The sequence below is a fragment of the Palaemon carinicauda genome, chromosome 21, assembly GCF_036898095.1.
Source record: "Palaemon carinicauda isolate YSFRI2023 chromosome 21, ASM3689809v2, whole genome shotgun sequence".
NCBI classification, from domain to species: Eukaryota; Metazoa; Arthropoda; class Malacostraca; order Decapoda; family Palaemonidae; genus Palaemon; species Palaemon carinicauda.
In genome coordinates, this window is record NC_090745.1 from 100,007,065 (window position 1) to 100,022,064 (window position 15,000).

General features: G+C 34.0%; 1 protein-coding gene and 1 long non-coding RNA gene across 2 annotated transcripts in view; one reads left to right on the forward strand and one right to left on the reverse strand.

Moving 5' to 3' along the window:
- LOC137614719 (uncharacterized) overlaps positions 1–9,708 on the reverse strand; it is a 114,591-nt gene extending 104,883 nt beyond the window's left edge. The window contains exons 1-2 of the long non-coding RNA XR_011039134.1: positions 9,618–9,708; positions 5,429–5,613 (exon numbers count right to left, since the gene is read on the reverse strand). This is a non-coding gene — a long non-coding RNA (uncharacterized lncRNA). The remainder of the gene's footprint in view (positions 1–5,428; positions 5,614–9,617) is intronic.
- A 4,854-nt stretch (positions 9,709–14,562) lies between these two features.
- Positions 14,563–15,000, forward strand: part of LOC137614720 (uncharacterized) — a 4,869-nt gene continuing 4,431 nt past the window's right edge. Inside the window, exon 1 of the mRNA XM_068344396.1 lies at positions 14,563–14,630. Coding sequence (XP_068200497.1) covers positions 14,629–14,630 — 2 coding nt within the window. The 5' untranslated portion in view covers positions 14,563–14,628. The remainder of the gene's footprint in view (positions 14,631–15,000) is intronic.

Sequence of the window (15,000 nt, forward strand, 5' to 3'; positions counted from 1 at the left end):
ATGCTTGAAGAAATTGCTGAATGAAAAATTTTTAAATCATGTACAGTTTTTCTTATAAAAAGGAACATACAAAATGGATATGGAGAAGCCCAAATGGAGAAACTAAAAACGAAATAGATTTTTTTTTTTTTTAGTTAAAAACTTAATTTAGTTAAAAATGTAAGTGTTACACAAGTTAAAGTCAAGCAACCATAGAATGGTGAGAAGTAAAATCTGTCCAGATCTAAGGAAATAAAAAGAAAAACTAATTTTAAGAAAGAATATAAACACTCCTATAATAAGAGAAAAATTTGACGAAGTTAATGTAGCAATATAAAACACGTACTCCCAGCTACATGATGAAACGGAAGCAAGTAAAGAAGAAAAAATAGAAATTTAACAAAGAGCTTCAACTAACAATTTCCTGCATTTAGATATTATTCACCTCTTCATGGTACATTGCAAAGTGATTTACAGATGAAGGACGTTAATGAGTGAGCAATAAGAAAATGAAAGAAAACTCTTATCGGCTAACTAGCATAATAGTAATGTACCCTGAAGATATTAGGTTAAAATACACGAAAGCGTTAGGCACTAAAATATTTCAATATTTCCTACTAACTTTTACTATACACATACATATACTTAAGATTATACCTATATATAAGTGTGTAAATATAAGAGTGTCAGGATAATGATTATTACTAGCTAATTTACAACCCTGGTTGTAAAAGCAGGTTGCTATAATCCCAAGGTTTTCAACAGGGGAAATAGCCCAGTAAGGAAAGGAAATGAAGGAAACAAGACAGTGCAAGACAATCATACAGAGGTTATGGCACAATCCAATTTTGGAGACCTATGGTTTGATTTTGGAGTGCCCATCTCCTTGAAGAGCTGAAGACCATAGCTAAAGTCTCTTGTATCCTTAGCAAGAGGAAAGAAGCCACTGAACAATTACAGCGTAGTAGTTAAATCCTTGAGTAAAGAATGAATTTTTAGTTCAGCTTAGTGTTGTCAGGTGTATGATTAAAAAGAGAATGTGTGAAAATTAGGGCACACTATTCGATGTGTATATGTGTAGGCTGGCAAAAAAAAAAGAAAAACAAAAGAGCCGTAACAAGAGAAGGATTTGATGTAATATTATCTGGCCAGTCACAGGACCCAATAACTCTCTAGCGCTAGTATTTCAATGGGAGACTGATACCTTGGCCAACCTACTGTGTGTGTATATATATATATATATATATATATATATATATATATGTATATATATATGTATATATATATATATATATATATGTGTGTATATATATATATATATATATATATATATATATATATATATATATATATATATATATATATATATATGTATAAATTAGATGGGGGAGATTTCGTAATAGTATAACTCGCTAAACTCTAGACCAAATGTCTGCAAGAATGCTCTATACCTACAACTTGGAAATACTTTATTATTTTACTCATTAAAAAAAAGGGGGGACACAAGAGACCTGAAAAATTACCGCCCAATTAGTTTACTCTCCGTGATATATAAAATATTTACAAAGGTCATATTATGCCGAATAGAAAGACAACTAGACCTTGATCAACTAAGTGAACAGGCAAGTTTTAGAAGTAGGTATCCAATATCTGACCATATTCATGCAATTAACTGGCTAATAGAATAATCAACAAATTATGTCAAACCACTATGTATGGCATTTATAAGCTATGAGAAACCTTTTGATTTTGTCAAATCCTCAGCAGTAATGAAAGCCCTTCAAAGACAAAGAATATAGGTGGTAGGTTGAATAGGACACCAGCCACCTGTTGAGAAACTCCCGCTAGAGAGCTATGGGGTCTTTTGACTGACCAGACAGTACTACATTGGATCAATCTCTCTCGTTATGGTTCATTTTCCCTTTGCTTACACACACACATACACACACATACCAAATAGCCTGGCCTATTCTTTACATATTCTCCCCTGTTCTCATACACCTGACAACACTAAGATTAACAAATAATTCTTCTTCACCCAAGGGGTTACTGCACTGTAATTATTCAGTGCCACTTTCCTCTTGGTAAGGGTAGAAGAAACTCTATAGCTATGGTAAGCAGTTCTTCTACGAGAAGGACATTCCAAATTCAAACCATTATTCTCTGGTCTTGGGTAGTGCCATAACCTCTGAACCATGGTCTTCCACTGTCTTAGGTTAGAGTTATCTTGCTTTAGGGTAAACTATTTATTTTAATGTTGTTACTCTTCCTAAAATATCTTATTTTTCCTTGTTACCGTTTCTCACTACGCTATTTTCCCTGTCGGAGCCCTGGGCTTATAGCATTCTCTTTTCCCAACTAGGGTTGTAGTTTAGCAAGTAATAATAATACTAACAATAATAATAATAGTAGCAGTAGTAGTAGTAGTAGTAGTAGTAGTAGTAGTAGACGATGCTTATGTAAGAACACTTGGAGATATCTATACAGGATATACAGCATCCTAAAACTACACATAGTGAGAATGTGCCAACTGAGAAAGGAGTTACAGGGAGAACCATCTCTCCTAAATTATTCACAGAATGCATATAAGAAGTTTTTAAGAATTTAGAGTGGGGAAATGTAGGGATTATTATTAATGGGGAATACCTTAACAACTCAAGATTTGCAGATGCCACGGTTTTATTTTGTGAATCATGGGAGAAATTGCAAAAGATGATAGAAAATTTGAACAGAGAAAGCAGAAATATAGGACTGAAATTGATTATGATTAAAACTAAGATAATCTTCAATGAAATTGCATACAATTAAGTTAGGGACGAATCTCTAGACATTGTAGTACTTAAGACAGACAGTAAGTGTACCCAGAGGACACGAAACCGAAATTAAAAGAAGGATTAGTATAGGATGGAGAGAATTTGGTAAACAAAGTTATATTATGAAAATTAAAATGCCACTTTCTCTAAAAAGAAAAGTATTTGATCAGATGACCACACCAGATTCAACTAATATATCAGAAACTTGAAGCCTTACTAAAGCCTTAGAACATAAGCTAGTTACATCTCAAAGATCTATGGAAAGAATAAAGATAGGAATAACACTAAGAGACAGAAAAGGAGCAACATTGATAAGAGAAAAATTAAAGTAGAGGATATTGTAATATGTAAGAAAAATAAATTGTCATGGGCACGACATATAATGAGAATAACTGACATCATCATCATCATCATCGATGTCGAATGGCCGTGGCCCTCTGCACAAAACATCTCCATTCATTCCGGTCTTGAGCCTTCCTTTCCAACTCCACCATCGTTAGCCCGCACATCTCCTTGATATTGTCACTCAATCTAGTTTTAGGTGGATATTAAAGAGTAACCGAACGGGTCCCTAGAGATCACAAAAAAAGCACGAGAAGGAAGAGTAGACGATGGATTGACGAACAAAGAAAGTTTGCTGGTGTGGACTGGCATAGAAAAAATATACACAGACACAAGTGGTTGGGCATGTTTGCGGCCTTTGTTCTGCAGTGGACTAGTAACGGCTGATGATGATGCTATATACCTAAAACATTGAGCCATTTCTCATAACATGGGGGGGGGGGCTCTAGAAAAGAACACATCAGTCACTTCTGATTCTATCATTCAACTGCTTAATTAATCGTGGATAATTTCCTGCGCAGTAAAGTTTCTTATCATTAGTCGTTCATACAACAACTTAGTAAGTTCACCCGCAAGCCAAACTGCTTGAACAACTGAGTCAGCCATTCCTATCTGAATTCTTATAATTTTTGTATATTGACTTTTATTTTCCAATCTTTCAATCCACCATTACAACCCTTTATAGACCTTTCCTTACTCCTTACTAATGACGCCTTTGAATATTTTATTTTTACTAACCAATATCTGTTTTTTTGATCTAATTCTCCTCACCAGCATAGCAAACTAGGCTATGTAATCATAATAAAATTAACCCTTTTCTTACCAATGTTATAATAACTTTACCACAACCTAGAATGAGAAAAAATATCATCTAATCCGTGAACAGAAGAATGCCATTATTTTGCAATCATAGGACCAGCCTAAAAACTCTGCCATTAAAGGAAGATGCAGTGTATATACTGTATGTATATGTATATATGTATGTATATATATATATATATATATATATATATATATATATATATATATATATATATATATATATATATATATATATATATACATTGTGTGTGTGTATTTCCGTGTGGTAGAATCTCAGGGAAGTTCGAGAAAAATTGGTCTCATAAACTGACACCATTATTACATTACGTAAATGAGAATGATCAAATGTTATTCAACTTCAAATAATTAACGATATAAACATTATTGAAACCATCGACAGTTACAGCAATTGGTTTTACATAGAATGAAGTCTATAAAACATTAAAGTTTGTGTTCAAACTAGCCATACCTAAGCATATACCTGTTAATAATGCAATATTCATAGATAACTACTTTCGACAGATCGTACAATCAATTCTACCAAGGTTAGTTATACTGAGCTTTAAATTCTGGCATTCAACAACACAATGAAATTACAGAACACAGACAAAACTAACAATTCGGAAGGTTCAATGCACAGCAAAATTCCGGTGTGTAAAGAATTTAAAATTAGCTACTAATCATTATTCATTCCCTTATTTCTTTTCCTCACTGGGCTATTCTCCCCGTTAAAAAGTACTTCATTCCCTTACACTCGCTAGAGAGAGAGAGAGAGAGAGAGAGAGAGAGAGAGAGAGAGAGAGAGTATCTTGAAAAGGTTTAAACCACGTAGATAAGGATTTCCTTGTCGATTAATAACTAAATTCCTAATTTGCTGCACCAGTTTCAGGAATAGCTTAAGTAACCGCGCTTGAGAACACAAGCATTCTCACTTTGAAAAGAACAAGCCCTTTTGTTCACCTTGTTCGGCCCGAGTCTCGAGCGCAGCTCCTCAGACAGTCAGTTAAAAGCGTTGCCAACTACAGGTAAATAAAAATAAAATAAAAACTCCAAGCATTCGAATGATCTTGTCGCTATTCGATTCGCTTACCAGATTAACCAGTTGCATCTCCTCGACTCCGGATAGGTCTAACAACTCTGAAATAATTCACCTAATAATTTGCTCATGTAAACACTGATAAGCTTTGTTACTGTCAGGTTAGTTTGAGATGTATATATAACTTGAACGCCAGCTTTATTTTGGGCTGTCGGCACTGGTACAAACACCTTTCCAATATAGTCCTAAATTATGTAAATTTACTACATCTCCACACATATTGATCGAGCTCTGGAGTTGGTAGGCCGTACGTCCCCACACTAATCACCCAAAGATAGGTCTAGCATTATCGACTATCTCTTATAACTAGAATCTGTGAAAGAAAGATAAAAAATTTCGCATTGAAATGGAAATGGATAAAAATTAAAACTTTTACCTTGCAAAGATAGGAAGGTATGGTGAATATCCTTGGCAAGTTGTAGCGGAAGAGCGAGGTTAGGAAGCTGGTCCTGTTGTCAAATGGTGCCGCAGCAGTTGGTCTGAACCAAGAATTGGGTATATAGATAGTGCCCAAACTTTTCCATCCTTGTATCATCCTTTAATCTTTTTTTGTTTTGGAACCTGAAATAAAGTTATATCCTAAGAACAAACTTTCATACAATATATAAGATACAGAGCAAAATATTAACTGGAAATAAATTATTTTTTTCACACACCAAGGCCCGCCTGAACAGACTTTTAGTGTCTGACGGAGGGCGAGAAATAAACCCGTAAAAGTAAAAGTAAGTAAGTAATTATGGACGTCCAAACAGGTGACGGATTCGACAGGTGCAGACAGGAGTAGGCCGAAGCTGAAATTTAAAATTTACCAATACCAATGCGACTTGTCCTACTAAAGTCTACAACAGTTCAACTCGGTCTAAATGGAATCTGTTCCTTTGGATTTTATAGTCCCAGTATGCTTCTGTCTGCACAGGCCAAATAGCTGTTTGTGTGAACTCTCAAAGAGAGATAAAAAAACACTCAATGGTATTGCCTTTAATAAAGTATACATATGTCTAAAATTTAATCTATCCTTGCCAATGACAAAAGCATCCACATCTATATAAACAGTTTCACAGAATAGCATACTGTAGTAGCGAGGAATCATCAATTATAAGCCTAGACAATTTTTTTTTCTTTAAGAAGTATTTTGAGTATACCTTCAATGAAATACTGTACATGTTTAACAGGCCTGAACAATTAGTTGTTTTATGTCTAATGTATAACAAATAATAATTTTCAGATTAAACAGCTCGAAAGAAAAATAGGCCTACTATGTGTACGAATGGCCTCTAAAAAAGTTTTGGTTGATTATGAATCATACATTCTTTGGAGTAAATACTTAGCCTTCATTGTAATTAAATGTCTTTACACGATGATGCAAAATAAATAGATTGACTGTTGTTGACAATACCAACGAATCTATTCAAATTGCTTGTAATCAGTTTAAAGCAAGGATATCTTCATATGTTTAAAGAAAATATTTCAGAATTAGGTGATCAAAACGTGAAGTAAAAAATATATCACCTGATGCTCAGATACGCGTGAAAGCAAATAGAGTAGTATTTTCATCATAGACAACAAAAATGTACACTTACCACGTCTTAAAGGTTAGGTCATTTGAACGCAACAGTGGCAACTGAAATTTGCTTTTCCAGACTGACCGGAGTCACCGGACCCTCACCTCAGACAGGCATCAGTGTTGCCATCAACAATTTTCAGTTCCCGCCAGCCAGAACCCTAAAAACCGCTAGATTTTGGCTTGGACCCTCTGGATTTACCGGATATTCTACAGAGCTTAAAAAATCAACACTAAGCTGTATGTTCCTCGTGTGTGTGTGTGTGTGTGTGTGTGTGTGTGTGTGTGTGTGTGTGTGTGTGTGTGTGTGTGGAAAATTATATATAGTTCATACATCTACAGATAGGAAAACGTTGGTTGGCAGGGATAAAACAAACTTCAGTAGGAATCATGAGTATACCTTTATAGTATGTTAGTAGGTAACTTTGTAGCAATTGGTACTTGTAAATACAAGCATCAAGTACCTAAAATTCTACTGCAATTTGATTTTTGTGAATTGGATTGGAATAACATAATTAATGAGAACATGTTTTAGGGAAAAAATCCAGAAAACCGCTAATAATTTTCATACAAAGCTAAAATTTCCCGCTAGCCGCTAAACTCGTTTTCTTCCCGCTAGATTGAATGAAAAAATACCAGATCTAGCGAGAAAATTGCTAAAATGGCAACACTGCTGGCTCCCTGTCCTGAGAGGCCGCCGCCCGATTTTCCCTCCAGAATCTAGTTTGTGACGTCATCTACGAAATCACAAGAGTAGCAGAGCCATCTATTGGCGGCGTGACAAAACAGATAAAGACCCCAAGCATTCCTAATAATACCGGGATTGCTTTCGAGCCTAGCAACATACTATGAGTGAAATAGTGTTCAAATTCAATATTTTCATAAACCTGTATTACAACTAAGATAATTGCTCTCTCTCTCTCTCTCTCTCTCTCTCTCTCTCTCTCTCTCTCTCTCTCTCTCTCTCTCTCTCTCTCTCTCATACAGTGTTTCATTAGCTGAGAGAAATTTTACATACAGAACCAGACATAAGAAATTATTTCAATGAAAAATAATAGTGACGTTCTGACATTATCGGATCCTTCCCAGTACTAACCTAGTCAAGTATAACACTGGTCCGTAAACTCTTTCCTTTTTGATGTCCCATTTAACGCGATTAGAACGAAAAGAGATTGAAAAAAATATTAGATATATATGTATGTATATATAATATATAAATATATATATATATATATATATATATATATATATATATATATATATATATATATATATATATATATATAAGTGCTTAATGCTGTTGTATAATTAATACGTTTAAAACATAAAAAAGATTGAACAGCCAATAGGCCTATTGGCTAATCAACCTTTTTTATGTTTTAAACGTATTAATTATACAACAGCATTAAGCACTTATATATATATATATATATATATATATATATATATATATATATATATATATATATATATATATACATATTGCTTAATGCTGTTGTATAATTAATACGTTTAAAACATAAAAAAGGTTGAACAGCCAATAGGCCGACCAACCACTAAGCAATTTTAATGGCAGGTAACACTGAACACAAAAGGCTTACATATGTAAACCACAAGCACACACCATATATATATATATATATATATATATATATATATATATTCAAATTGCTACTATACTTATGCAGTACTATCAAATGCTGAAACATGATGAGATATCTTGACAAGCACTGTATTTACCGTTAGGCTTTGTTATGTGTAGGACTAAGTAAACGTTGGTTACCTGTGAAACGTCTTCCCATTTAATCTTTAAAAAAATAAATAAACTTCTTTTTGAAAAATCCTTTACAATCGTCCATTGATATTCTAATTCGCTATATGCAACCGGAATCATGGAGAGGAATCTGATCGGTTCCTCCTCTTTCCTCGGTGTCTGAAGATGCGTGCCAGTGTGAGACCGATTTTGATATATTGTATTTGGGCTTAATAGGCCATTCACGGGGGCAGTGTATCTAGGGTAAAACAAGTTACACTAAAAGATAAAGGTTAGGGTAAAACAATAGTTACACTAAAAGGTAAAAGTTAGCAGATATTGGACAGGAAGATGGAAGAAAGGAAGCATGAACCGAAATAATGTAGAACAATATACTGTAGTTAGGGACCGAAGAAACGTTTGCTTAGACCCCAATACAGCACTGATGCATACAGGAGAGAGAGAGAGAGAGAGAGAGAGAGAGAGAGAGAGAGAGAGAGAGAGAGAGAGAGAGAGAAGGTTTGTCATAACTAGACCTATGCCGTTCAGAGTTAACTGCAGCTTACCACTTGTACGTGTGGGGAAAAATTTATTGCATTGACCAGGGTTAACATTTGAGTAGAATGTAGTTTGTTGGGCCAGGCGATATCCTTCTTATTACTAGCCAAATCGTTATTCCTTATGGGAAAGATGTTCTTTACTATGATCCGATATACCATAATATGAAATTATTTTATCATTTTAAAGATATAATTTAGAGTTTTGCCCATAGCTTTTTTTTTTTTTTTATTTGTGTAGGAGAGTGACTTACGAAGGGGGTCCGAGGGGTTGTGACCTGGGAACTACTAGGTTAGGTTAGGGAACTACTAGGTTAGGTTAGGTGGGTTTGTGGTGTTTGTATGATAGCGACAGTGTTTGGGGGGTCGCAGGGGGGGGGGGGGGATAGCACCCCCGTTAGGTCAATGGGAAGCATTTACAAATTTAGTGAATTCATTATTTCATTCTGTTAAACTTCCCGTGAAAAATTCGATAGGTGATGGTTTTTACTCTCTTTTCTTTCGATCGCGACCCTGTCCTGGTATGTAGATTGTTGTGACAAGCATTTACAAAACTAGTGAATACTATTTCATTCTGTGATCATTCCCTTGAAAAAGGGCCGATTTCGGACATTTTTTACTCGATTTTCTGGCGGTTTCAGGCCTGTCGTAACAAACTACAAAGGCTCCAAAATATTGGATGTAGACTACTTACGAGTACACAGGTGTGCTAAAGGAGATATTTAAAAGGTACGCAGATGACGACGTCCACACCATAGCACCAAACTTTCACAAGTCACACTGTCGCCTCGTAACAAATGTCAACAAGACAACAATCCTGTTCACAAGAGAAGATCAGGAAGCGCAACTGCGCAAGAGATGACACAGTTGCCAACTTAAACCACCGATGAAGCAGCTAAAATATTTTGAAATCGATATTCAATTAAAATTGTAATGTGAGCATTTTGTCATATTTAAGAAATAGTGGTATGATAAATTCATCTCAATTATATATAAATATTATCCTCATGGAATTCGAATATTTGGAAAACCGTCGCAGTGTATGATGGAGACATCAAAGAGATTGCGATTAAATGTACATACACACACACACACACACACACACACACACACACACACATATATATATATATATATATATATATATATATATATATATATATATATATATATATATATATATATATATATATATTTAGTGTGTGTGTGTGTATGTGTGTGTGTGTGTGTTTGCATCTATATAATATTAGAAATCTATGAATATATTTGAATATGTGTACACACACACACACACACACACACACATATATATATATATATATATATATATATATATATATATATATATATATATATATATATATATATATATATATATATATATGTGTGTGTGTGTGTGTGTGTGTGTGTGTATAAATCACCATAATCATTAGATGCCACCAGTCCACTGCAGAACAAAGGCCTCAGAGATGTCCTTTGACTCCCATCAGTTTATGGGCTTTCTGTGCCAGTCCAATCCCGCAAACTTTCGTAGTATGTCAACCCATCGTCTTCTCTTCCTTCCTTTGCCTTGTTTGCAGTCTCTATGGACCGATTCTGTTATTCTTAATGTTCATCTATTTTCTGTCATCCTCATTATATGTCCTCCTCATTATATATATATATATATATATATATATATATATATATATATATATATATATATATATATATATATATATATATATGTATATATATATATATATATATATATATATATATATATATATATATATAGGCCTATATATATATATAAAGAGAGAGAGAGAGAGAGAGAGAGAGAGAGAGAGAGAGAGAGAGAGAGAGAGAGAGAGAGAGAGAGTATCATTATCTGCATCAGTGTAACTCGCCATTATATGACTGAATTCATAAGTGATTTCACAAATCAGTTGCGCAAAGACAACAACCAGAGAGTACAAATCGATTTCCTACTACTAAACCTACAATATGGGAAAGATTTCTTTACATTTTGTTAAAAGAAAGATGGTATCTTTTAACATAATTTCAAATGTTCATCGGCAAGACTCATTGCTCTAGGGCTCTCTGATTATACCCGTTACATATTTTTCTCTTGTATGAAACTTTTACCACATTTTCACCGTTGGTTCTTGCTTTAATGCGTAACGAGAGAGAGAGAGAGAGAGAGAGAGAGAGAGAGAGAGAGAGAGAGAGAGAGAGAGTATCAGGATTGGCGAGACCGTATCACTTTGGACTTCATTATTCACAGATGTAACGGATTTGTAAGTGATATCTTGTGATATCTTCAAACCATAGCTTCATATGCTAACAAATATTTCCCTTTTTAAGCTGAATTCATCCAAATCTAAACCGTTCGTCAGTAGGCCTACTAATAGCGAGTCTTCGTATCGGGCAACAAAAATAATTTTTTTTTCCAAGTTTTATCAGAAAAGTCTAATTTAACGAGAGAGAGAGAGAGAGAGAGAGAGAGAGAGAGAGAGAGAGAGAGAGAGAGAGAGAGAGAGAGAGAGAGAGTATCAGGATTGGTGAGACCGTATCACTTTGGACTTCATTATTCACAGATGTAACGGATTTGTAAGTGATATCTTGTGATATCTTCAGACCATAGCTTCCTATGCTAACAATTATCTCCCTTTTTAGGCTGAATTCATCCAAATCTAAACCATTCGTCAGTAGGCCTACTAATAGCGAGTCTTCGTATCGGACAACAAAAATTAAATTTTTCCAAGTTTTGTCAGAAAAGTCTAATTTATTTTTAATAGTGGAGGTCGATGGAAACCCAGGTCCGAGAAAAATATGAAGAAATACGTAGTTGGAGTACAATGAAAACAGCGGACTTTCGTGTCTTTTATAGAAAGGTTGTGATGGCCTGATTGGTAACGTCTTTGCCTGGCGTTTGAGTCCCGTTCAGACTATAGTTCCTTTAGTGTCTGCCACCTTGTGACCTAAGGTTGGGGGTTTTGGGGGACATGTAGGTCTATCTTCTGAGGCATCAGCAGCCATTGCTTGGCTCTCCCTAGTCCTACCTTTGGTGGAGAGGGCTTGGTCGCTGATCAGTCTCGGGGGCATTGTACATCCTTGCCTCTGCTACTCAAGAGCGGCATCTAAAGGTTATCTCCATCAGACAAAGACAAGCAGAGTGAGAATCACAAAGGTTTACCGAGTTCCATAATAAGACCTTTTCAAGACAACGAGCTTTGGAATCAAGAAGGGTGTCAATGCAAAACTGTTCTGTTTACTAGTATACGCGACTAGTCATAATGACGGCTAGATATTTAACTAGATATGCACACACACAAACACACACATATCCAACCCCTTTCCTAACTGCAAACTCTCTCAATATGGTATGACTGCTCCCTTTCCCCCCACCCTAGGGACGGAGAGAGACCGAGTAGTTATACGACTTTCAGCTGGCGTGACCGGAAAGAAATATATATATATATATATATATATATATGTATACAATAAATATATACCCATATACTTTCTCTTTATTATATAGGGGAGATGCCATGGTCTGGTTTACATATTAAGCATTTACTCCCCATCTGATTGAAATGTAATTTTACCTATGTGTTTTGAGACACACAAACTACTGTAATGCTACATACTTGTACATGTAATACACACACATACAGTATATATATATATATATATATATATATATATATATATATATATATATATATATATATATATAAATATATATACAGTATATATATATATATATATATATATATATATATACTGTATATATTTAATTATATATATACATATGCATTTGTTTGTCTATACCAACATCGATTTTTCTACTCATGCTTGCTAATTAATGAGTAACGCTATAATGCATAAATAAATTCACAAAAGGGGAAATCACAGGTAATCCCTCGGGCGAAATATATTCAGTTTTGAACCAAAAAAAAAAAAAAAAGGTGAGAATATCACAAAAAAAACCAAATCCTGAGAATAATTGATAGCTAATCACGTCGAGCTGAGGATTGGCGAGAACTAGCGACCACTGAAGGGGCGTTGCAGTGCAACAGCAATGTCATTGTTCCCGTGGGAGGTTGTACTACTGATATTGGCTGTTATTATTATTAGTAGTAGTAGTAGTAGTCGTAGTAGTAGTAGTAGTAGTAGTACTATAATTTTTATTATCACCTTTATTATTATTATTATCATTATTATTATTATTATTATTATTATTAGGACTATTGTTTTTATTATTATTATTATTATTATCATTATTATTATTATTATCATTGTTATCATCTTTATCATTATTATTATTATTATTATTATTATTATTATTATTATTATTGTTATTATTACTATTATTATTATTATTATTATTATTATCACCATTTTTATCATAATTATTATTATTATTATCATTATTATTATTATTATTATTATTATTATTATTATTATTATTATTATTAGCTAACCTACAACCCTAGCAGGTTTTAAATGTATGTTAAAGAACGGTTTTTATTTCATATTTTCGCCTTTAATTTTCAGATTTAATCATTATTACTGTTATTAATACCATTATTATTATTATCTATAAATCCTTAACATTTGAGCATCTCCAGTACCATTAATGCATTTTCGGACAAAGAGAGATCATTAGATTTCAAGCTGGTGAATCTTATAAATGCAGAAGACAGCTCAAGTGACGAACGCAAGCATTTATTATTTATTAATGCATGAATTAATTGACTGTCGAAATTAAAATAGCAAGTTGATTAACTGGGTTCATTTTGATATGTACTGTTAAAAGCGGGGTTTGCACTGCCGAACGGTTCGTCGAACCCGGCTGTCGAACCCGCTTGTCAAACGGTTCGAAGCGGTGGAGTCGGCCACAAATGCATAAGGCTTGTTGGCAATGAAGCCCCGCCCACAAAAGTCAGGCGAGAACAGTCTTTCTTCTAACCGTTCGATGAACCCCGTTCACACGTTAGAACATCACTTCAAACCTTTGTCTGTCGAACCGCGTTCGACGTACCGTTTGACCGTTTAACCCGATCATTAAAGGCTTTTTCCCATACATAGGCCTATATACTATTCTCGAAATAGTAACGCTAAAGAGCATTACCATAATGAATTTAGGAGTTCCGTTCTTGTATGGACGATTGTAAACTGGATTGCTGAATCTACAAATCAAGAAGGATTTCACAGATATCAATTAAATTTAGTCTCTGAAGAAATAATCTTAATAGAAACTTCAAAGCCAATTAGATCAAGTGACTGTATACGGACACGTTCATTGTCTACCTTTTTACCTACGTAATAATAAGAAAAATAAACACGGTGTTTTTATTAATATTTTTCGTGTATCATACCGAAGAATGAACTCATTTTTTTTTAATAATCAAAATAGCACAACAAGTAAGAAACCATTATGAGACTATTGACTTAGTGCATCCTACTTTTCCAACTAAGGTTGTAGCTCTGTTAGCAATAATAATAATAATAATAATAATAATAATAATAATAATAATAATAATAATTAATCTGCAATCAAATCAATGGGGTCCTGAGACCTTGTGACTAGGTTTATCGATCGCTGTATCAGATCCGCCCATCGTGGCAGACTTTATCATTGAAAAGGCAATATTATGTTTACGTGGTCAGTTGACTGAGGTGGCTTTCTTCGTTAACTGGTCTAAAAGGAGTGGGAGATGTAAGTCTTAGAATTTGTTGTTACATTGTTACTCTGCGTATTTACTAATTACAGAATATATACATATATGCAATTATTATCATTATTATTATTATTATTATTATTATTATTACTTGCTAAGCTACAACCCTAGTTGGAAAAGCAGGATGCTATAAGCCCAGGGCCACCAACAGGGAAAATAGCACAGTGAGGACAGAAAACAAGAAAAATGAAATGTTTTAAGAACAGTAACAACAATAAAATAAATATTTCTTATATAAACTATAAAAAACTTTAACAAAACTAGAGGAAGAAAATTAGATAGAATTGTGTGCCCGAGTGTACTCTCAAGCAAGAGAACTCTAACCCAACATAGTGAAAGACCATGGTA